General features: G+C 40.0%; 1 protein-coding gene across 5 annotated transcripts; it reads left to right on the forward strand.

Annotated features, from left to right (window-relative positions):
- Positions 1-222: 222 nt before the first annotated feature.
- On the forward strand, positions 223-25,289 carry NMRK1 (nicotinamide riboside kinase 1). Of its 5 annotated transcripts, none has more exons than XM_069474110.1 (9): positions 223-437; positions 4,589-4,652; positions 9,297-9,387; positions 9,649-9,697; positions 16,152-16,299; positions 16,382-16,453; positions 17,065-17,174; positions 19,245-19,328; positions 24,863-25,289. In XM_069474110.1, the coding sequence occupies exons 2-9, from the start codon at positions 4,624-4,626 to the stop codon at positions 24,880-24,882; spliced, it is 603 nt and encodes a 200-aa protein (XP_069330211.1). In that variant the 5' UTR covers positions 223-437; positions 4,589-4,623; the 3' UTR covers positions 24,883-25,289. The 5 variants fall into 5 exon arrangements, with proteins under 5 accessions (XP_069330211.1, XP_069330209.1, XP_069330210.1 ...); XM_069474108.1 differs by lacking the exon at positions 223-437 and adding an exon at positions 8,559-8,842; XM_069474109.1 differs by lacking the exon at positions 223-437 and adding an exon at positions 8,588-8,842 and having other exon boundaries at positions 4,607-4,652.

A 25,289-nucleotide genomic window follows, 5' to 3' on the forward strand; every position in this document is an offset into this window, starting at 1 on the left:
TGGACGCCGCCTCGCCGAGCGCCAATTGGCTCCCCGGCTGGCAGCTTCGCCGCGGCGGGGGCGCGGGCGGCGCGCACGGCGGCGGAACCAGCCGGAGCCGAGCGCCGGCGCCGCGGGCACGCGCCAGGGCCGGCCAGGCCGCGCGCGTCCCCGACGGGAAAAGGCTGGAGCCGCACAGGGGCGCGCGCGCGCGCGAGGCCTCGCTCGCCGGAGCCCCGCCCCAACGGGGGCTGGATCACGGCTCGGGGTCCGGCCCGGGTGGGAAGGAGTCTCCTGGTGGCCACGTCTACCTGGCCCGGCTCTGACCCAGGAGGGCGCGGGGTAAAGGGCTGTAAGCTTCTCGGTTAGCGAGCAGCGGGTCGCGGAGGGTTAGTGACAGTCGCGCGCGTGGCCATCGCCTCTGCCGCTTTGCTTGAGAGGACTGGAACTGGCGCCAGGTGAGTACCTGCCTGCCCCCGCCGCGCCGCCTCGCTGGAGCCTGGAGGTGTTTCCAGAGTGTTCCTGTGCAGGAGCCCGGAACCTGGTTGCGTCTTGAAAACCCCGTGGGGACTCTTGCCCCCCTAACCGAGCTGATACATGGCCTGCCGAGGAGGACATGTGCTCATGGTGGCGTAGTGCTCTAACGCCCGGTAATAATCCTTAAAACGGGAGTGCTACCTCCAAGAGACCAAACAGGTGTTGGGAGAGGTCACCAGGGACAGGATCAGATCTTGGTCACCACAAGACAGTCTCATTCCCCTAACATTGGAGTGGATACACTACGGCCTGCTAAGAATGGTTTTCACAGTTTTTAATGGCTGAAAAAGAATCAAAAGAAAAAATGATATTTTGTGGCACGTGAAAATTACGTGGAATTTAGATTTCAGTGTCCATAAAGTTTTATTGGCACACAGCCACGCTCATTTGCTTATGCTATGTCTGTGGCCCCTTTCGCATTACTACCTCAGGGTTGGGTAGCTGCCGGCTAAACCTAAAACATTTACTATTTAGCACTTTGCAGAAAAAAATCTGTCAGCTCCTGATGTAGCAGATTGAATCTCCTGTGGGAGGCGAGAGCTAGAGCGTACAAGGAAGGCAGTGGCATAAGTTCAAAATAGCATAGCCAGTATTGTAAACCGGTTGTCTATTTGGGGAAAGGAAAATTGAGAGGAAATGACCATTTACATGTGAACCTACATAAAATGAAACTTAAGAATTTCTACCAGGGATTGGTAAAAGATGAGAGTGTTTCCAACAGGGGAGGGGCATGAGTTGCATTTTCAGAAGCTTCAACTTTGGGAAATTTCAGCGTACCAAAAGAGAGCAAAGTTTAAACAATAGTAGGAAAAGACTGCCCTATCACGTGGAACCAGATAATCAAAATATTTGTTGAATAAAATAAATAAGTGAAAAGTCCTGAAAACATTTTATTCTTTTTCACGTCAGACTGCCCTTTGCACGCGTTTGAAAAGCACACCACTTTGTCCTCTTTGAGACCGTTTGCGTTGGGCAGTCGCTATCTTCCTTACAGTCTACTGATTCTGCACCTGTCACTTTTGACCATTCAGCAGTGTCAAAGCCAGAATATACCATGTTTAGTAGTGAAATGGATTAAACACAGTAAACTCATAAGAATTATGAAAAAACTCAACATTTTACGTAGGGTAAAAAAATTATAAGAAATAAAACTTAGTCATATTGGGGTTACTCTTGGCTATCCTAGTCTGTTCTCCTTCCCCTATGCAAATGCTCTCTGTCCAGGAAAGCTTTGCACACACTGGGAGGATAAACTACATAAATATTCCATGAGATTGAAAGTGGGTATATTCCTAGTGATAGGATGCCCTGAAATAATGAGGCCAGAAAGTTCAAAGGGTTGTCTCTCTGGAGTCATCAAATGATTTACAGTTTGTAGTTGATTGAGCTTGTACTTGCTTCATGAAGTCTGCTGCTGCATACGTTTAGAACCTGGCAACTCTTGATTACAAGATTTTTAACTTTAATTTTTAACAGTTCTTAAAGAGGGCAATAGGCAATGGAATAGTAGAAAGTGATGTGGAAGGGGACAATGCCGGGCCTGAACTTGGAGTTCACCTGAAGCTGCCCTGTGCATCAACACTGTTTTTGAACTAAATGGCTTCAGAGATTGCTAGGCCCACCCCCAACTCCACCCTAGCCACTCAGCCCAGCCACCTGTCTTGTTTCTGCATGTCCCAGTTTCCCACCCCTTCTATCACATTGTCACCTGCTCCTTGATAATGGTTGTACGCCCAACGTTTACCCAGACGCTGCTGTGGATAAGCCCAGATTGCTAGCTAATGCAGAGTTGGGGGTTCCTGTTTTGGTAAAAACTTTAATTTCACTGCGGGATTTCCCTCCCATGCCCAGGGGATTTTATAAGTAGGTTTACTTTTATCTCACTCCAGGTTTCTGAATTGCTAGAGTTACCACAAAAATAACTCCTTCAAACCTATTTCCAGTGCTACAGCCATGCTCACTTGTTATTTGCTTGCTACGTATTGGATGCAGTAGCCACACATGTATGCACAGATGTGGCAATTAGAACGGGGACCAGTAGTCCTTTCTTTTCAGTATGCACAGCAAATATATGCCCCATCAATAATACATCAATAAGAATGACATCAATTATACATCAGAGCCTGACAATTAAGCTAGCACATGTGCAACATTCCTTCTTTGCTCTTAGTAATAAAGTGCTTTTTAGCAGCTTGGAGTGATGCAAAGATGTTAATTGGTTTAGTTTCATTTCTGGCTTTTCCAATGCACTAGCTGTGTGACCTTGAGCACGTCATCCATTGTCTGGGCCAGTTTCCACTTCTGCAAAATGAAGGGGTGTACTAAATGATCTCTAAAGCTATATACTTCTCCAAGTTTGAAAATTTATGCTTCAACAAGGTATCCAAAAATAAGCAAGGTGGGGACAAAAAATGACAAAGGCTTATGAATTTTTATTCAACCAAGTGAGGACATCCATCTACTGACAACATAATTTCATATTTTATCACCAAAATAGTAAGAATGATACCACCTCAGGATAAAGGGTAGCCTCTCCCTTCCCCAAAACAGGATAGTTGTCAGCCTTGCACTGACATATCAAAACTAAGAATAGGGTAAAATAAAACTAAAAAGCAGAAAAATTGCAACATAAAAATTTATTTTACAATATTCATTGTCTGCAATTTTTCCCTTGATATGCCATGGCAATTTGAATTGAGATACATATTCAACAGTGTAATTCTGGGTGAAACTCAAATGTCCAACTTGTTCTGCTGTGTTATTTTTATCACAGTTATTATTGAATTCTTGTCTCATATAGGCTTGTTAATGAAAGTGGAACCCAACCTTAAGCAATTGTACTCAGTGTGGAATATTCTGGATAAGGGAGAAGAAGCCAGGGAACAACAACCCTCTCCCCACTTGGGTCTTCTCCACACCTCTCCCCCAGGGGAGCATGGGCACAGATCAGGATGGGAGCACTGCTGGGGGGCTCCAGCTCAGAGCCCCTCACCGGCCTGCTGCACAGCTGAGGTCCCTGACCACCCACCCTGCGCACACAGCAATAAGGAGCAGCTGTCATAGACGACCTTCAGGAACCACTATTCTGAGCTTCCCTCCAGCTGCGCTTCACTTTTTCACTTAGAGCTGAAAATGGTCCATTGTAATATCCAAGGACTGCTTTGGTGAACCCTAGGGGTATGAAACTGCCCTCCATCCCTTGGATTAGGAGTCAACAAAACAGCCTGTGGCTTAAACCTGACCTTCTGCCTGAACATTTGCAGTTGGTTTCATGATAGAAAAGATAAGCTTTGAAATCCAGTTAAGGGAAATGTTAGCCCAATAAAAAAGGAATTCCATTCTTGTCATTAGTAAATCTGTATGTCATAGTAGGCCTGTAAAAAAAAAATGAATTATGATTATATTTTGAATTTCATAAAAAATTTTGTGAAAATTTGTTTTTCTTCTTGTTATGTAAGTCCCTACATAATAACCCAGATTTTGCCTCTTGCCCCACGGAGCCTCAAATATTTACTGTTTGGCCTGTGTCCAAAAAATTTACCTAGTTGGGCCCTAGACCTAGGCTTTTGGGTGAGGAAATAGTGCCCTTGAAGGGCATTAGCTTCTTTTTGACCCTGGCCAGCAGCGACTTTCTCCCTCTACCACAAGGGGAAAAAGAGAGGCCTGCCCAAAGGGATCCCTGCCAAGACAGTACTAGGTCATACCCAGGGGATTGAATCATGCAGGTGGAAGGTAACCTGGCTACGGGGAGGGTGAAACTTCAACTTCATAGACCATACTATGGCTTAGCAACTCTTCCACACCCTGGAAAATAGAGAGATGTTCAAGGGTGTGTGCTTGGCCATGAGGGCTCTTTCAGCTCTCCTGACATTGGCTGACAGGCCCTGAGCATGCACCAGCTACAGTGGCCGTGGGAAGCTCACTTAGGAAATACAGGTAATGCAGGGCTGGGGTAGCCAAGAGATTGCTGCCATCTTTTCCTCCCAGCTGGCGCTCGTAATTTAGAACTGACTCTCTCACTTCTCTCTAGACATCTAAATGGTACACATTTGATTTTTTTTTTTTATTTCAGGAAATATTAGGAAGACGTGATTTTCAAAGCTAATTATGAAAACATTTACCATTGGAATCAGTGGGTGAGTAATTTTGCTATAAGCAAGCTGGTCAAAATACCAGGATGTCCAAATGGTGTTTTCATGTGGCTGGGATAGGGGAAGGAGAAGCAGCGGGGATTCCAGAGTCCTGGGGAAGAGCAGGCCACTGTGGAATCCAAAACCAACAGAGTCCTGGCTATGGAAATGCCAACAGGACATGGAAGACTTTCCTATAAACAGAGAAATAGAAGAGTCAGTCAACAACGTTTGCCTACTTTTCCATTTATTTTTCTGGAGCCAACATCAGAGGCAAGACCTGGTTGGCACTACTTTGGTTCAGGGTGATATATCATTCCCCGTGTGGCTGCTCCTCCTGCGTGACGTAGGAGAAGATCTGTCATATCTCTCCTGTTATGCCCAGCTTCGTGCATGTGGAGTACAGAACGACCTCACCTCCATTTCTTTTCTGTCCTACTTTGGGTGGCCGTATGTCCCAGGTACCCTGGCATAATTCTTCATCATGTGCCCCCTCCCTCTTAAAAGCTCTAAATTATAAGGTCATCCTACCTATGCTGCCAGAGGCAGGCATGGAAATAAGACATCAACAACTATAGAAGACATTATTTGTTTTGCTATCATGTTCGTCTTTCTTCTGTGCACATTCATATTATATATGGCCCAATTAATAAAATATTTGAAGTTATTAAAATTAAAAGTTTATAATTCTGGGGAGACCGTTGTGTTATTATTACATTGCTATACCAAGTCATCCATTAGAAGTGAAATTGAGTGAACTAAATGTGAGAGCTCTGCCTCGCCTCGCCTCGCCTCCCATCTAATCAGAACTGAAGTTCAGTTTTTCTCTGTAGTACTTCTCTTGTCCTTCCCTTCCTTTTCACACTCACCGTCCTAATTCAGGCCGTCATTTCCTAATTCTAGTCTCTGCCTCCTAATCTTTCCTACACACCTCTGCCACTTTAATCTTCAGACACAATGTTTTAATTTTTTCGCTGCCTGGTGAATGATACTCGATGGTTCCCAATTATCTAGAATGAAATCTGAATATCATGGTATATGAGGGTCATCCATACATAATAAAGGAAATTCATTCAGTTGAGGGGTAGGCAGGCTGCAGGAAAGGTTTGATACAGGAGCTCAGTGGTATTGCCAAAGACGGTTTCTTTCTCCTCTGTGTTTTCCTTCATTTGGATTCATCCACGCAGCCGCTTGTGACGGGGGAGGGGTGCTTCTCTTCCCCTAGGTCACGGGTCTCCCTTTGACTGGACCAGCTCACTTCACATACCCTGAGTCACTATGGTGGTAGGGATGGGATTACATTATTGGTTTAGGCTGGCAGGTGCTGTTCTGGAGTGGAGAGTGGGACCAAAAGGCAACCTGGGGAGGCAACTATTATACGAAGTCCATGGCAGGGTCCAATCCAGCTGTTATTCTTATGTGTGTAAATAAGATTTCCCTCTCCTCAATGTTCCAACACAGTGCCCTCCAGCTAGAAACCTGCCTCATCCCCCTTCTTGCCACATTCACAAGGTACCATCATAACTCCCTAAGAAAGCCTCCTTTCCACTGTCTCTTCTTCAGCAAGTGTCATGATTTCATTTCAGTGCTGCTGCTTCTGTGAAGCCCTTGCCAGACTCACCTACAGTGACTACTGTTCCTGCCTTGCATCCTTCCTGCAAACCCACTGTTCTTTCTTGTATATTTCATGTGCTGCCCTATGAAGCAAGACTGCAGGGAATAGTAAGGGTTCTGAAGGAATTCGGGGGGCATCCATGAACCTCTTGAAAATTTAACACATGTGTGAAGATGTTCATTTTTCTAGGGAAAGGACTTATAACTTCATCAGATTCTCACAAAGTTCCACGATGTAAAAAAGTTTAAGATCCATGCTGGAGTTAGACTTTGTATCCCATCTCCATTACTCGTTAGTTGTTACCTTGGGCAAGTTTCACTAGTATATAACTTCTCAATCCTTGATTTCCTCAACTGGAAAATGGGAATATTAATATCTACCTGTTACAGAAGGGATTCTCCACTTGTTTGAGTAATTACAGACAACTTTTGTCACTTCTCCCTAGCCCACTGTCATGTTCCAAATACAATGAGCCCTCTTGTTACCTGGCACATAAAAAATAAGTGGGCCAGGAGTTGTGCATTTATTTGGATGTTGTGAAGAAAGAAAAGAGTGACACCAAAGATAGATCCAAGTAGTCAGATCCTAGATAGAACATGTCTGAGCACTCTTCACCTCCATTTGGATAGCACATGCGAAGGAGGTTGTGGGCATGCCTGGAGGAAGGCTGATTCCTAAGCTGTTACCTGACCAGGACGATTGCATTTCAAGTTTGAGTCCTAGGTTCCAACTTGTTTAGTACCTTCTCTCCCCTCTCCTCCCTATGACCTAGACTGGTCCATCTCCAAGGCTTGTGCAAAAATGGGGGGCTTATTTCTCATTGGCTCCAGCTGAGTCAGTGAGAAGGGATCTCATTAGTAGTATTGGTTAGACTGCAGGATCTTAACAAAGAGATAAGTCTAGAAAAACACATTTTCTAGCCAGATTGCATGTATCGTAATAAAGTTACCCGTTTACCATCTATTTTAAACCAAAACTCAGTTTCTGAACTATGGACATTCAGTATGGTTTACAGACATTTTTGTTAAAGAGGAAAAATGTCATAACATTTTCTCAATACATAGGGTAACGCCCACCCACTTTTCCTTGTTTTTAAAGAGATTGCCCATACCCTACCCAACTATGTATTATAAGGTTAAACAAAAAATCTCCTTAACCAAGTTCTTCTACTTTGTAGGCATAAGATATTTAGGCAATGATTGAATTATATGCAACAAGCTATTTTGATGAATAACTATTACTTCATTTTCCCTTTTCTGGATTATAAACATTTTGGAATTGATCTCCTCTGGGATTAAACACAGGTTCTGGCAAATAGATGTATAGTCAGGAGTTCTTTTGTGCTGTGGACATTTGGTGATGTAGTGAAGTCTTGACTTCCTCAGAGTGATGGTGGTGGGTTTTTGTTTTGTTTTGTTTTGTTTTGTTTTGTTTAGAGAAAGGGCCTCACTCTGTCTCTTAGGCTGGAGTGCAGTGACACAATCATAGCTCACTGCAACCTTGAACTTCTGGGCTCAAGCGATCCTCCTGCCTTGGCCCCCCAAGTTACTGGGACCACAGGTGCACACCACCACGCCAGGCTAATTTTTTATTTTTTTGTAGAGATGGGATCTTCCCATGTTGCTCAGACTGGTCTTGACCTCCTTGGCCTCAATTGATCCTCCTGCCTCAGCCTCCCAAAGTGCTGGGATTACAGGCATGAGCCACTGTGCCTGGCCCAGAATAAAGGCTTTAAATGCACAAAATAAAATACAGAAATACAAAGGAAATCAGTTCTATTGAAATACAGTTATAAAATATTTTAAAAGTCAAATTTATGACATCGTGATACATACACTTCTTTGTTAACATATTAAATAACAATACCCCCTGGTGGGTCTAAAAATAATGAGCATCAATAATACTCCAAGATATCTACCCCAACTATAACATAATATGAAAATATCTATGAGGGTGAGGAGTGGAAGGACGGTGGATGATGTGGTGGGAGGTTGCTTGGTGGGTACGATGTGTGTTGTTCCAGTGCTGATGCACTGAAGGCCCTGACTTCTCCACAGTGTAATATATCAATGGAACAAAATTGCACTTGTACCCCAGGAATATATACAAATAAAAAAAATTTTAATAAAGTACAATAAATAAATAAACTCTAGGTGCTCTAAAAAAAGAGAGTATCTGTAATTTCTCTTGGTGACAAGTCACAGGTACTTAGATTCCTTACATTTATAATTAAAAGAAATTCTAAATTTTTGTTAGAATTTACTGAAACTAAAAATATAATTTCTTTCCCATTCAAGTTCACAAAGACCCTGAGTTCTGTCCACAGACACGCTGAAGGTGCCTAAGCCAGGTTAAAACACTCTGTGAGTGAATGACTGGATAGAGAAGTGCCTCCTGGGTGCGATGCTGGATCCTGGGTGCTGGGAAAGTAGACATACCGAGGAGTTCGCTGCCCATTCTCAGTCCAGCCAGGAGGGACAAATAACTGACCTGATGTGACAACCTACAAAGAGCCCCCCACCTACCCCGCAAGGTGAACAGAGATGGGGAAAAGGAGGCATCACAGAGAAGGGATTTCATGGTAGGCCTGTAATAAGCCACTCTGTCTTTTGCACTACACACTGGAACAAAATCACAATGACCATGTGCAGTTTTACACACTTGGACTAAAATGTGCTACTCATAATCTCTGTGTTGCATAGCAACCTTGTGAATATTTTGCCATAGACAAAAATTACTTTGCTTCCAACACAGTGTCTGTATTTTTAAGTCTTAGCATTGCCCAGATCACTTGCGCAATAGTTAATTGCCTTTCTCCTCCATCCTTCCCAGCTTATTTCTTATCATTTGGTACATCACATCTGCCAATGCCCATGGTTTTGCCAACAGAAAAAGCAATATCTGTGAAAAAAAATCACTTTTTTCTTAAGTAAATATTGCTTTAAGTACTTATTTTTAAAAGATCATTTTAAAGTATTTTATGTTTTTTAATGCATTTTCCTTCTTGGTATTTTCTGGTTTATTCTTTGGTTTAGTGTGACAAATGGTGGAAAGACAACACTGGCTAAGAATTTGCAGAAACGCCTACCAAATTGCAGTGTCATATCTCAGGATGACTTTTTCAAGGTATCTATAAAACTTCTTAGATCATTTATTTAACATAAAAATGTTTAATGACAAAATTAATTGAATGTAGCTTTTATGCTGAAGGTAGGCTCGGTGCAATAGTGTCATTCATCCACCAGATGGCACCCTCTCCGGGTGCTGATCTTTGCTTTTATTTATCATCACCCAAGCATTTATTAAAGGCTTATCTCCTCTTTAGTCTATAATTGCATTATTTCTACCCTACACATTATTTTAATGGGTACTTTATTATTTTTCCAGCCACAGTCTGAGATAGAGACAGATGAAAATGGATTTTTGCAGTATGATGGTAAGTAGATTAGCTTGTAAAACATTATGTGCTTTTTGTTCATTTTCTTTTTGAAACTCAAAGAACTTCACTCTCTATGAAGACAGTCTTAAAATGTGTTTAAATATTGCTATACTTTAAACCTGTCTTTGTAGGTTTCGGATTTATGGTGAACTGATTTATGCTGAATTATTTAAAGAAATGCAATCCTTTTCCCAGTTTTATATTTAAAACTGAAAACATTGGAGTGATAGATTTTTCTTCTGAAGCTGGGACAAGATAGGTTCACTGTCCCTCTGTTCATTCCTGCCCTGGACACACATAACGTAACTGTACTTACCACCTGCAATCCCACCCCGTGGGAGAATCTTGCCTAGAGCAACCTCTAAGCTCTCGTCCACTCAACTTTCCTTCCTGGTGGCCAAAGTAGTGGACAGCTGTTTTGTTTTGTTTTGTTTTTGTCTTTTCACTGCTCTGAAAGGTCTGTGAATATATTTTAGATGGATTCATCTCATTCCTTTACCCCAAGCTGGCAGTGTTTTGAAGCCAAAGGATTAAAGTCCATCAAAAGCATTTATTTTCCTATAGAGAATATCATGCTAATAAACAATGTTATATTTAATGATCTTATTAACTTTTATAATTAACAAGATGATCATTGAGTACTTATGTAAAGTAGCAACAGAAAGAGCTCTCTTAAAATGTCAGAGAGTATATTCTTTATTTTTAACTTTGATAACCCTTTAGAAAAATGTTATATAATCATTTCTTACAGACACATGATAGTTTTAAGCCAGGCAGTATTCTTGACTCACTCTGTGTTCTTGTGTTTTTAGCTGCAGCCAGGATATTTTTTTTAATTCTCTTCCTCTTGTCCGAAGGCCAGTGAGAAAAATTATTACGAAGTAAGAGAGAAACCAGGAAAACCTGTTTTCAATAATTTCAAAGAGCTATTATTCCTACTTTTTTTTTATGACCTCATCTTAATTAATTACATACTAATCACTCTATCACCTTGAGTACAATTGGCATCATCATAGCTCACTACAGCCGCAAACTCCTGGGCTGAAGCAGTTCTGCCTCAGCCTCCTGAGTAGCTGGGACTACAGGCTTGCACCCCTACGCCCAGCTAAGTTTTTTACGTTTTTGGAGACAGGGTCTCACTATGTTACTCAGTCTGGTCTTGAACTCCTGGCCTCAAGCAATCCTACTTTGGCCTCCCAAAGTGCTAGATTTATAGGTGTGAGCCACTGTATCTGGCCTGTTATTCCTGCTTTTTAATGAATTCCTGCACACTGGTAAGAAAAACTAATATCCCATTAGAAAAACTGTCTAAGGATATGAATAAACTATTCACAGAAGCAGTAGGTTGTTTCATTAATAAATGTACAATGAAGAGTCAACCTGGAAGAATTGCAAATTACTTTTTTTCCCCACTTACCAACAAAGATTTTTAAAGCAATGATAATTATCTAATGCTGTCATGGGCTCAAGAAAACAATAACTCTCCTACTCTTTAGATGGAAGTATAAACTGATCTACCTTTTTAGAAGGGAGGTTGATCATATGTCCCAAAGACCTTAAAATGTTCATACCATGAGGTCATGTATCACGCATCTAGGTATATATCTTAAGGAAAAATTTGAACTATTCAGGTAAATGTACAAATTTAAGGTAAGTCAAGGTGATACTGAAATCTTTATAACCATTAGTAGAATAGTTTAAAAATGTATAACTATCAGGTTTATAGAGGAAATAGATAAAATCATTACAATACAGTTGATAGAAAAAAAAAATATATAGTTGATAAATACAAAAAAGTCCAAAACAGAGAAATAGAAAATCAAAGGATGATGGACAAATAGAAAATAGTAGTGAAATGATAATTTTAAACCCAAATATATCAGTAGCTGCATTAAGTTAAAGGAACTACGATTCCCCAAGGATTGTCAGGCTGCATTTTTTTTTTTTTTAAAGCCAACATAAGCTCCTCAAAAGAGATAGACTTGGCTGTACGCAGTAGCTCACGCCTGTAATCCTAGCACCGTGGGAGGCCAAGGTGGGAGGATTGCTTGAGGTCAGGAGTTCGAGACCAGCCTGAGCAAGAGCAAGACCCCATCTCTACTAAACATAGAAAAATTAGCTGGGCATGGTGGCCTGCATCTGTAGTCCCAGCTACTCAGGAGGCTGAGGCAGGAGGATCATCTGAGCCCAGGGGTTTGAGGTTGCTGTGAGCTAGGCTGACGCCATGGCACTCTACTCAGGGCAACAGAGTGAGACTCTGTCTGTCTCAAAAAAACAGAAAAAAAGAAAACGAAAAGAGATTTACATATGAGGATGTAGAAAGATAGGCAGTAAAAAGCTAGAGAAAGATATACTATGGAGACACCTACTGAAAGAAAACTGGTATAACTCTACTAGCTATAATAATACCAGATGTACTTTAATAAGCTTTAAGGCAGAGTATTGCTAGAGATAAAGTGGGATAAATGGGTTATTTCAACAGGAAAACAATCTAAAATTAGTATGCACCCAATACCATAACATGAGAATACATTAAGTAAAAGCTGACAGAACTAAGAGGAGAAATAGGCAAATCCACAATTAGTGTGGAAGATTTTAACACAACTTCCTTTGTGTTATTAGTTTGCTAGGGTTAGCATAACAAAGTAACACAGACTGGATTGCTTAAACAACAGAAACTTCTTTTCTCACAATTCCAGAGGCTAGAATTCCAAGATCAAATCATCTGCTGGCTTGGTTCCTTCTGAGGGCTGTGCTGGAGACTCTGTTCATGCCTCTCTCCTGGCTGCTGCTGGTATGCTGCAGTCTTGGGCACGCCTTGGCTTCATCCTCTCATGGTGTTCTCCCTGTGTGTGTCTGTGTCCACATTTTCCCCTTTTGTGAGTCGTGTTAGATTAGGGCATGCCCTACTCCAGGATGACCTCATCTTAACTAATTACATCTGCAATAACTGTATTTCCCAATAAGGTCACATTCTGAGCTATTAGGGTTTAGGACTTTAACATATGAATTTTAGGGGGACATAATTCAACCCATAATGGTAACTAATGGAACTAGCAGATAAAAATTACTAATGATATAACATTAACAAACTTGACCAAATTGACATATATAGAACATGCACCCCAGCAACAGCAGAATACACACTTTTTCTCAAGAGTACATGGTACATTATCCCAAATAGACCATATAAGCAAGGGCATGGAGCAAGTCCTAATAAATTTTTAATGGATTAAAGTAATATTAATACAAAGATATCCTCTAATCACAATGAACTGAATTAGAAATCAATAACAAAAGGGTAAATAGAAAATTCCAACTGTTTGAAAATTAAGCAGTACCATTCTTTCTGATCTTTTAAATCTTTTTCTAGTGGAAGATTTCAAATATATGCAAAAGTAGCTAGAAAACTATAATGGACTCTCTCATGGTTTTACCGTCCAGTTTTAATAATGATGAACTCTTGGCCAATTATATTTTAGGTATACCCTCACTCACTTTCTCCTTCTGTATTTTTTTTTCTTTTGAAACAGAATCTCATTCTGTTGCCCAGGCTGGAGTGCAGTGGCATCATCATAACTTACTGCAGCCTCCAACTCCTGGGCTCAAGCGATCTACCTGCCTCAGCCTCCTGAGTAGCTGGGACTACAGGCATGCACCACCACCAGCTATTTTTTAAATTTTTATAGAGATGGGGTCTCGCTATGTAGCCCAGGCTGGTCTTGAACTCCTGGCCTCAAGCAATTCTCCTGCCTTAGCCTCTCAAAGTGCTAGGATTACAGGTATGAGCCACTGCACATGGCCTTTCTGTATTTTTAGCAGCAAATCTCAAACATCATTTTATCTTAAGCAGAACTTATATATTCCATGAGTCAAAAGATAAATTACAATAAGAAAATATTTTTAACTGAATCATAACAAAACTATATAAAAACTAGTAGGACTCCTGGTTCCAGCCAAGATGGATTAGCCCCATTCCTCTCTGGTCCTCCCTCTTACAACTACAAACCCTGGACTTAATAGAACAGACAAGGGAAGACTGAACGATGAAGAGGGCAAGCTGGCTAGGGACTTAGGGACTTCAGGGATGACATGGCCATGAGCTCCTTGGGTTTTCTCATTGTCTCCTGTGTATCCAGGATGAGATGCCAGAGAAGTGCACAACATGGAACCATCAATAGGCACAGACAGAAGAAGCACCAAGAAACCTGTTCTCTGTAATCAAAGGACCAGGAAAAGGGTGGCCTAGCAGAATAGAAAACCTTTTTGATAATGTCCAGCCTACTCTAAGCCAAACACAAGAAGAAAAACTTCTCCTCCCCTCATGGTGTTAGCAGAGCCTAATGGGGAGCTAGACTTCCAGATCCACCCAGCATCAGCAAGGCAGGGTGAGTTGGCACTCCACACCACCCACAGGGTTTGTATCAGAGGAGCCGAGCAGGGAACTGAACTTTCACCCCCAGCTGGCAACACAGAAGCAGAGTGAGGCAGTGTGCAGCAAAGCAGTTCGGCTCTCCACCTTCCTCACTCTGGTAGTGTCAGCTCCTGTGAGCAGGACCTAGTGGAAAACTGGACTTCTACGCTCACCTTGCAGCAATGAAGCTGAACTGGACTCTGCTTTCTCCCTTTACCCCAAGGAACCTCCCTTCATCAGCAGGCCCAGCAGGAAGCTGAAAATCCACCCCTCCCCCAAACCTGCACACTACACCTCAACAGGGTGGCTGCCGGCAAAAAAAAAACATTAAATAGGATCCAGAATCTCATAACACAACACCTGAAATTTCCAGGACACAAACCACTTGTCATACCAAGAACCAGGAAATCTAACTCGAATGAGAAAAAACAGTCAATAGGCACCAATACCATGATGACATAGATGTCAAAATTACCTGACAAGAATTTTAAAGCAGCATTATAAAAAGGCTTCAACAAGCAATTGCAAACATGCTTGAAATACATGAAAAATTAGAAAACCCCATTAAAAAAGTATAAGATGTGAAAAAAGAACCAAATGGAAATTTCAGAACTGAAAAAATACAATAACCAAAATGTTAAAACTCACTGGATAGGCTCAGTAGCAGAATATATATGACAGAGGAAAGAAACAGTGAACTTGAAGATGGAAAAACAGAAATTACTCAATCTGAACAACAGAGAGGAAAATAGACTAAAAAAGGAATGAACACAAGTGTGGAACAGAAACAAAAGTTCTAATATCCATATCATTGGAGCCTCAGGAAGACAGGAGAAAGAGTATGGGACTAAAAAAGTATTCAAAGAAATAATGCTGGAAAACTTCTCAAATTTGGCATAAGATGTAAAACTTCAAGAGTCTGAGTGATCCCCAAACAGATTAAAAAAAAACTGATCAAGAAAAAAATACATTAAACAAGACTGATCAAGAAAAAAACAGAGAAGGCAAAGATCACAAATATCAAAGGCAACAAAAGTAATATCGCTATATATCCTATAGACATTAAAGCGATAGGAGGATATCATAAACAAACACTTTATTCAAATGAATTTGAAAACTTAGATGAAACTGACAGTTTTCTAGAAAGATGTCATTTACCGAAACTAACACCAAAACAAAGAAAAAAATCTTAATAGTTCTATATCTATTAAATAAATTAATCATAATTTTAAAATCTTCCACTAAAAATACCTCTAAGCCCAGGTGGTTTGATTCAGTAGTTCTGGGCTGGGGCCGAGAGTTTGCATTGCTGACAAGTTCCCAGGTGATGCTGATCCTACTGGTCTAAGTACCACCACCCTTTGAGAACCACTGTTATAGGCTACTTTCCTAGATTTGCAATTGTTAGCTCAAAAAAGTATGCACATTTTAAGTTTGAAAATAACATATTTGTGTTCTTTATAAATTTTTTATTATTTATTATTTATCTATAAGATAAATAATATAGACTTTTTATTATTTATCTATAAGAACTCTTTGCCAAAGACATTACAGATATTTATCTGTAAGATAAATAATATAGGCTTTTTATTATTTATCTATAAGAACTCTTTGCCAAAGACATTACAGATATTTTCCCCAGTGTGTCATTTATCTTTCAAACTTATCTATAGATATTTGTCTTCCAAAATTTTTAAATTTTTGTGTAGTCAGGAGAGAGTAGAAGTTATAAGTGAAGCAAGGTTAGCCATTAGTTTATGACTGTCAAAACTGGTAATAGGAACATGGGAGTTCAGTGTACTTTCTACTTTTGTAGATGTTTAAAATTTTCCACAATAAAAATGTTTTAAGCATTCCAGTTTATCAATATTAGAGTTTTAATTTATTATCTAAAATATTTGTTACTAGGTATTTCGAAGGGTAAATAAAATGATGTTATTTTATACATTTACAGAACCCTGGATATGCTCATCATAAAAAGTCACATCACAAAATTTTTGTTGTATTGATTTCATATTTTTGTGTGTTTGTTTGAAGTGCTTGAAGCACTTAACATGGAAAAGATGATGTCAGCCATTTCCTGCTGGATGGAAAATCCAAGACACTCTGTGATATCAACAGACTGGGGAAATGCTGAGGAAACTCCCATTCTAATCATCGAAGGTTTTCTTCTCTTTAATTATAAGTAAGTATCTTTACTCTAATATGGACTCTGAATGAATGGGGGAAAAAAAAAATCTTGTGTACTAAATATGCTGTTATTTTAGGCCCCTTGCCACTATATGGAATAGAAGCTATTTTCTGACCATTCCATATGAAGAATGTAAGAGGAGGAGGAGGTAAGTTTTAAATTTATCTTTGTGGATTGTAATTCAAAAGACTAAATTTAGGAAAAATGAGGAAAGCAACATTATTGAGCAATGTGTATAGCTCATTTTCCAAACAAGGAAAACTTTAACTCTTTTATACAAGGAACAAAACCTTTTCCATAAATGGTCATCCACTGTTAGCAAATTATTTTTCTAAGAAAAGGGCCCTATATCTAGCTATTTGGCTTATTTCTCCTAAAGCTTAAAACAAAGCAATCCCATGTTGATTATAATTTTGAGTTAGTGGCTCTGTACTCTGTTACAGCTACAAAGAACATCAATTAGTTTAAAGCTTAATCTAACATGTCAGTATCTCTATCATTATTTATACTATTTGTCTCAATTCTTTTATAACACTAGAGAAGTAAAAGATATTTATGAATGACATTACAAAGTTAATTTTAGGATCAGAGAACTAAGTCCATTTTATTGTCTTTCTAACTGCCATTGAATTAGAACATGTAGTCTTAATCCTATTTAGATTTAATCTCTGAGTGATTTTCCCATTATGCTGACCATTATTATTTTACTTTATCAATTGTGTGTTTCTGTCAAAATAAGTTTCCTACGTGTTTTGATAGTACAAGGGTCTACAATCCTCCAGACCCCCCAGGGTACTTTGACGGCCACGTGTGGCCCATGTATCTAAAGCACAGACAAGAAATGGAGGAGAACGTCACATGGGAAATTGGTAAGTGCCTTTTCTTCCCCCATTCAAAGCCTTTTGCTTGTCTTTTATCTCAAAGTACAGAAAAGAAAGGAGATGTAGAAGATTATAAAGGGATACTTGAAGCAGAACACTCTGGGCTCCCCTTTACAGCTGGTTCTCCTGGTCTCTGTTTCTCTGTCTGTGGCTCTTGTCAAGGTCTGGACAGTTATTCCACCAGCATTGGATGATGCCTTCCATGTGCCAGGTGCCGCCCTGGAGCTCACTAGTTGAGTAAGGCAGAACCAGCCCCTACCCTCATGCAGGTGACATTCTATTAGGGAAACAGGCATTATAGACATTAGCTGCACAACCATGTCCTTTCCAGCTGTGGTTAAGTGCTGTGACACTAAGCTCTAGGGTACTGCCCAAATCCCAGTGGTAGGGGAAGACATCCTTGAGGAAGCCACATTTAAACCAAACTTTGATGGGTGCAACTGAATAAAGGGAGGTGGGTTGGGGGGATGGAAGATCACCCCAGATGGGGTAGGACACACAAAAAGGCCAGGGGGCAGGAAGGAATGACCAGTGCCTGAAACAAAGCTGGTGTAGAGAAAGCTTTGTGGTAGGGGAAGCCAAGGGAGAGAATTGATGCTGGTGACATAGGCAGGGTCCAGACTCTAAAAGGCCAATAGGCCAGATAAAGACTTTGGTCATTATCCTAAGAGAAGAGGGAAGCTCTCTATGGAGAGGTTTAAACAAGGACATGATTCATACAAATTCTTGTTCTGGTAAGCTCCCTCTGGCTGTGTGGAGGATGGATTTAGAGGGTGTTATATTGGATGCTTGCACTCAGTAGAACTGGGTGATAGAATAGATACAGAGGGGGCGGGAAGATGACAGACACCTCAGCAACTGACAGGTGTTATTTCAGAAAACAGGAAAAAGCGAAGGAGTTGCAGATTTGTAAGGAAGGAATGCAAGTCTGTTTTACACTTAACGACGTTGAGGTGGCTGGGAGACATAATGTAGCAATTTGGATCTGTGGCTTGAACTAAGAACAGATGACTGGAATATAGATTTCAGTGCAGAGAAGATGGCAGAAGTCTGTTGGATAAAGCAGAAGCAGCAGAACTGACATACACTTTTCACAGGAAAGGGGGTGTGTCCATATTGTCAGAAACCTGTTGACCTGCCGGATAAGTGGCTGTGCCAGAGCCGAGCAGAAAGCACCGGAGTTCGTCCCCTGGGCCAATGCTCTGGTTCCGGCTGCACCACTCCCAGCGTGGGCCATGGGTTGCAGGGATGTCCTCTTGCTGCCTTTCTCTCCCTTTTCACCCAAATGCAAATATAACCATGTTCCTGCCCTGCTAAATACCTTCAGTGGTCTCCATGTCTTTGGGATAACATCCAAACAGCTGGACTCAAGGCCTCTGAAGACTAAGGCACAGCCTTGGTCCAAAATCTCACTTCTCACCTGTCACTGACCGCCCCCCACATTCTAGCCATTCCGAACCATGCATCTTTTTATTAACAGGCAAAGTTCTCTCGTACCTCTCTACCATGTTGTTTTCCAACTAGAAATCCCTTTCCTTCCATTAACCTAGATAACTTCTACTTTTTCTCTAAAGCTGCTTATGCCAGTTTTATTAAAAATACATATCTTCTGGGCCTGGTGAATTCTGATTCAGTACATACGTCGCAGAGCCCAGACCACTACATGGTTTAAGAGGCTTCACAAGTGATCCTAATACATACGTTAGAGAATTACTCCCTTACATGACCCTCTTGAGCAAGCGCCTCTTCAGTGCTCCTAAAGTACTACATGCACAGTGCCACTTAACTCCTTTCTTTCTTTCTTTTTTTTCTTTTCTCTTTTACTTAAATAATTGTCACATAAGCTAGTGTGGATTTATCTGTAACAAATAAAAACTTTTGACCTATTGTACCCGGCTGTGATCTATTTCTTTTATTGCTATTAATTTCTTTTAAGGTATGGTCTTCAGTTCTTTGGTTAAACCTGTTGGCATTTGTGAGAGATGTCAGGTGCCAAAGTAAACATCCTATGTTCATAAGCCTGTTAGCATTTGAACTGCCCTCTTTTCCCATTCTCAGTTTACCTAGATGGAACGAAATCTGAAGAAGACCTCTTTTCACAAGTATATGAAGATATAATGCAAGAACTAGCAAAGCAAAAGTGTAAGTATTATGCTATCAAAGTGGATGATAGAGGAGTAAAATAGTTCATTACATGCCCAAGAATGGCATACCAGAATGCTAATGTAGGGCTGATTGTATTCATTCATTCTTGGCTTTGAGGATAATTTAGAATCAGAAATTCTGTGTAGGTTTGGAGACTTGATTATTTTGTTTGTCAATTCTTGTTGTTGTTGTTTGAGACAGTGTCTCACTCTTTTGGCTAGGCTGGAGTGTCATCATGTTAATAGCTCACTGCAGTCTTGAACTCCTGGGCTCAAGCAATCCTCCTGCCTCAGCCTCCTAAGTAGCTGGTACTACAGGCACATGCCACCATGCCAGGCTAATTTTTTATTTTTTGTAGAGATGGGAGTCTCACTATGTTGCTTAGGCTGGTCTTAAACTCCTAGCCTCAATCAAGCCTTCCACCTTGGCTTTCCAAAGTTCTGGGATTATAAGTGTGAGCCAGTGTGTCCAGCCTGTTAGGTTTTTGGGGGTGAAACTATTTATCCTTTGTTATATTTCTTAAGGATATTTATGTTATTTAGTTTAAAGTCTTTAGTGGATGGCTGTCCCCAGTGGAGTGGAATTATCATTTGGGCATAGTGATATTAAAATGCTGATGATTTTGTTTTAATACATCTGGAGTACTTTTTTCTTTTATTCCTTTAAAGATTTTCCATAAAATTTCTATTTTTCCAAATAGCTCAAAAATAAACACAATATTTAAAAAATTATTTATGGAATGGTTTCTTAATGTTTTCATATTGGATAACACTTTTTGTAAGTGATGGAAATCCACCTAAATCTGCCTTAAGCAAAAAGAAAGTATAGGAGTGACAGTGGCTTCAGGCTCAATTGGTGTAAGGAGCTCAAATAAAGGTGCTCAGGGTTCTGTCTCAGTTCTGCTTTGTGTTTGGGTTTATTCTGAAGTCAGGCTCTCTCCACGGACAGATGTAATGTCTGTTGGCAACATCATCTTCCTCCTAGGTCCAACAGCCCCAGTATAAAAAGAAAGTTTATCCTTTTTCAAGATTGTCTGTGAGTTGATAAATGTTAGAATTGGGTGTTAAGTATAAGGGGGTTCATGGTATTCTCACTTCTTTTGCATGTTTAAAATTATTTATTTTAAACAGTTTTTTAAGAAGCAGTTTTCCGTTTTAGTCCAGATGAAAAGTCCCAGAGAAGACATTGATAGGTCCTACTTGGGTCATGTGACTCACTGAACCAATCACTATGGCTAGGGAGATGGCATACTCTGATTGGCCAGGACTAGAACATGTACCGTATCTTTTAATTAAATACTCTACCTAGGACCTCCTGATTTAAAACATTTCCCAAAGGGAAAGCAGGCAGGAGCTAGAAACTAGAAGGAAGAGGATGAAAAAGCATGTTGGAAGGACAAAACTATAGATTTAGCTGCTGTTATAATTGAACCATTTGTATTAAAAGGATTTACATGGCTAACACTAGCAAAATGCAATCATTAGCTGGCTCAAGAGAAGACAGTATGACTCACTCTAGCAGTGAAGAATTTCGTACGGTTGTTCTGGTGAGAAGCAACTGCCCTAGTCCAAATGTCACCTCTCAGTAAGAATTAGATTCTTACCTTACATCTTCAATAAATTCCTCTCTGCCCAACTAGGCACGTCATTGATGATAAACACTCATAATTTCAGGATCAGCCCTTCCTGTAGGCATGAACCCATTTGAAGAAATTTCAGAACCACTTTAAAATTTCTTCTTGCAAGTGGAATTTATAATCCTTTCCATATATGCCCACCCACCCCCACCATCTGTTACTCTGATGAAAGACAGGCCTCCCGTAATGAAGCTTAGAGCACTGACATGAGTGGATATAAGAGGCTGTGAGGGGGAGGAGAGGGGCAGCCATCCTAAATGATAGCACATGAGCCAGAGCCACTTCTCTGAGAGTTACTGGCTCCCCTTTTTGGCACTAATGAGATGATTCTGGGGGTGTTTCAGCTGCTGGACACCTGTACTTCTCTGTCTTCTCAGTAATGGCCAGTGCTAGGGTCCAGTTCTCCGTTAGTGACTAAGTCATACCCTGGAGTTTGGCCTTGTGATCTCCTGGCTAAAAAAGATGAAAGGAGCCTTGGTTATGTAGTTCAGGTAAACTGCATCCAGTTCCATTTCTAATCCTGCCTGGCCATCTGTTCCAAGGTCCAGGAACAGCTGACATGTTTTGACGGGTGCTGCAAGCCCCAAAGAAAAGACATTTACATGTATGTGTGACAGCCCTCCTCTTTCCTTGCCTAGAGGAGGGTAAGGAAGTATTCAACTATGCCATTTAAGGATATCTTGCTTATGTTCTAGATACTGGATAAAGTTACAAAACAAAACAAAACAAAAATAACAGAAATATTAGAAGAGACATAAAATCGGAAGCAGATCAGCTTTTCCCACCTCCAAGATTTGTTAGTTTTACGCAGTTACATAAAGTACTGTGTTATTTTTAGTAACCCATCACCTTTCCTAGTCCTTTCATCCACAGTATCCTGGCAAAGCTGGCCTGAGGAATCTTCAGCATAGCCTTGTTTAACCCTAGTATGACACTGAGTGAGCTGGGGAGGCCTTTCGGATGTTTCAAGTGCCTACTGTTCAAGTCTTTTCTCATAATATCTCGTGAATCTATTTAACTAATTTTTTTTTTTTTTTTTTTTTTTTTTTTTTTGAGACAGAGTCTCACTTTGTTGCCCAGGCTAGAGTGAGTGCCGTGGCGTCAGCCTAGCTCACAGCAACCTCAAACTCCTGAGCTCAAGGGATCCTCCTGTCTCAGCCTCCCAAGTAGTTGGGACTACAGGCATGCACCACCATGCCCGGCTAATTTTTTCTGTATATATATATATTTTAGCTGTCCATATAATTTCTCTCTATTTTTAGTAGAGATGGGGTCTCGCTCTTGCTCAGGCTGGTCTCAAACTCCTGAGCTCAAACGATCCTCCCACCTCGGCCTCCCAGAGTGCTAGGATTACAGGCGTGAGCCACCGCGCCCGGCCCAGTAATTTTTCATTCTAAGTATATAAAATCATAATTGTGATAAAGTAATAATGAAAGGGAAACAAAGATTGGATTTAACTTTTTTTCTTTATTGATACATAATATTTTATATATTTATGGGGTGCATGTGAGTGCTTTCTACATGCATAGAATGTGTAATGATCAAGTCAGGGCATTTAGGGTGTCCATTACCTTGAGTATTTATCATTTGTATGTGTTGGTAACATTTCAAGTTCTCTCCTAGTCTGCTATCTGCTATCAAACATTAGAACTTATTTCTTCTATCTAACTGTAAGTTTGTACCCATTCACCAACCTCTCTTCATTTCCCTGTCCCACCCTCACACCCTTCCCAGCCTCTAGTATTTATCCTTCTATTCTATATCTACACGTGATAAGTTTTTTTTAGCTCTCACATATGAGTGAGAACATACAGAATTTGTCTTTCTATGCCTGGATTATTTCACTTAACACAATGGCCTCCAGTTCCAACCATGTTGCTATAAATGACATGATTTTATTCTTTTTTATGGCCAAATAGTATTTTATTGTGATTATATGGCACATTTTATTTATCTATTCATCTGTTGATGGACACCTAGGTTAATTTCATACCTTTGCTATCATGAATAGTGCAATAAACATTTGAGTGCCAGGATCCCTTTGATATACTGATTTTTTTTCCTTTGGATGGATACCCAGTAGTGGGATTGGTTGGTCTTATAGTAGTTATAGGTTTTTTGTTTTTGTTTTTGTTTTTTCAGAAATCTCCATACTGTTTTCCTTAATGGTTGTACTAACTTACCTTCCCACCAGCAATGTATGAGAGTTCCCTTTTCTCTACATACTCACCAGCATCTATTATTTCTTGTCTTTTTAATAATAGCCATTGAATTTAGTTTTTAATGAAACAATAAACAACCCAGGAGAGTAAGGATATGGAGTTATACATTTAATTTAATCCTTATTTAAATCCAAAGCATAAGGCAAAATTTAATCATTACCTGTTCTCACCATAACAAAGCAATCTAGCCACCAGGAACGTTCAAACTCCTTTTTAAAATGTTTATTGTCACCTCAATATATAAACATACTAATTATAAAGATATTTTAATATAAAAGCAAAAGAGTGGAAATAATCACCTGTGTTCCCACCAATCATCGACGTTAACATTTCAGTGGGTGCCCATCCAGTCTTTTTGCTGTTCACATCGGTCTGTCTTTTATAAGCCTTTGCAAGGGCAGTGTGGTTAATCAGCCATGCTATTTCTGTTTTTTAATTAGCATTTAATATTTAAGTAAAATATAAAACTTGACATTGATATTTTGGTGCAAAAGATGTCACATGCCTAGTTGCAAATCAAAGGAATAAGAATTTGCAAAATAAAAATCTAATCATCAAATGTTTGTGTTTTTCTATTGGTATTTTTACATTGAATTTAAAGTATGTCTGGTTATAAAATAATACTTTAGTATAATTATCTAATGTAATAGTCCAAATTAACGTGAGATCACTTAACCATTTCCCAAGTGTTGGATATTCAGTGTTGTTACAAGTGTCACATTGATTAATAATATGCTGTTTAAATATCTGCACATATTGTTTGTTGGCTTTCTTCTTTTTTTTTTTTTTTTTAAGGAACAGGGTCTCACTGTGTCACCCAGGCTGGAGTACAGTGGCGTGTTAATAGCTCACTGTAACCCTGAACTTCTGGGTTCAATCAATCCTCTTGACTCTGCTTCCCAAGTAGCTGCGACTATACAAAATGAGCTAATTCTTTAAAAAAAATTTTGTAGAGACGAGGTCTTGTTATGTTGTCCAGGCTAGTCTTGACCCCATAGCCTCAAGCAATCCTCCCACCTCGGCCTCCCAAAGTTCTGGGATTACAAATGTGAGCCACTTTGCGTGGTGGGTTTTCTTCTTTTTGAATTATTTCCTGGGGGTAAATTCTCAGAAGTGGCACTTGGTCAAAAGGTATAATCATTTTGACATTTTACATATTTCAAAGATGAAATATCACACTAAAAAAAAATGTGTGTTCTCCATCATAAGCCATGTAATAAGAATATGGTAGCTTTATCAATGAATCCCTAAGGTAAATCAAGTATTTAGCTAGACTTCCTTTGTTTAAGAAAAAGGCTTAAAGGTAATAATGCTTCTTTCCCCACATCAAGGATAACACTCCAAAACAAGAATTATACTGCAGCCAGCCACCCTTTGTGATTTTCTTCTGGTCCTCAAACTATTAATATTTCATTCCCTGAAGTAAGAGGTTAATTTACCAATTACAAGTGATATTGGATATCTATCTGATATTTTCAGGTAGGCTTAAAATTTAGTGCAAGGATGAAAAGACCTGGGACTTGGACTCTATTTAGTTTTACAGGAAACCAGCATTTTTGGCTCTAGAATCCTTATAATCTTAACATCCTTAGATTTCTTGTTGTTGGTGTGAAGATTTACTAAAATGAGAGTTGGAATTCTCCATTAATTTCTTTTTTATATTTATTCCCAAGGTTTGCAAGTAACAGCATAAAGATGGAATGCAACAAATCCTTCCTGGAGTGATTTAGAGAAATTGAAGGAATATGTTTAAGAACCTAAACCAAGATACAATATGTACTGTGGTGCGATGACAGCTATTGTTTTATATGTTTGTTTCTTATTGCACGTGGTTTTCTCGATGTGTAGAACAGTAAATATCCCTGCCAATGGACAGGAATTGACCTTAACAAGTTGCTCCCATTCCAGGAAGTGCGTAGATATAGCATAGCTCACAGTGAGTCAGAAAGTCTTCACTTTCTGGACGTAGCTCTATAATAATGATTGTCAAACTCTTCTGACTAGAACCCAGAGTAAGAAATAAAGATTACATCACAATCCAGTATATATGGAATCCATTGCGTGTGTGTTTGTGTATATGTGTGTAGGGGTGTGTGTGTG

The sequence above is a fragment of the Eulemur rufifrons genome, chromosome 7 (assembly GCF_041146395.1).
Source record: "Eulemur rufifrons isolate Redbay chromosome 7, OSU_ERuf_1, whole genome shotgun sequence".
NCBI classification, from domain to species: Eukaryota; Metazoa; Chordata; class Mammalia; order Primates; family Lemuridae; genus Eulemur; species Eulemur rufifrons.

Excerpts from the sequence above, each read along its gene's own strand:
- NMRK1 (XM_069474108.1), top strand. The coding sequence starts at position 8,805 with ATGGGGAAAAGGAGGCATCACAGAGAAGGGATTTCATG. Across the intron at positions 16,454-17,064 it reads GAATGTAAGAGGAGGAGGAG|TACAAGGGTCTACAATCCTC; the intron begins GTAAGTTTTAAA and ends GTGTTTTGATAG. Across the intron at positions 19,329-24,862 it reads AGAACTAGCAAAGCAAAAGT|GTTTGCAAGTAACAGCATAA; the intron begins GTAAGTATTATG and ends TTTATTCCCAAG.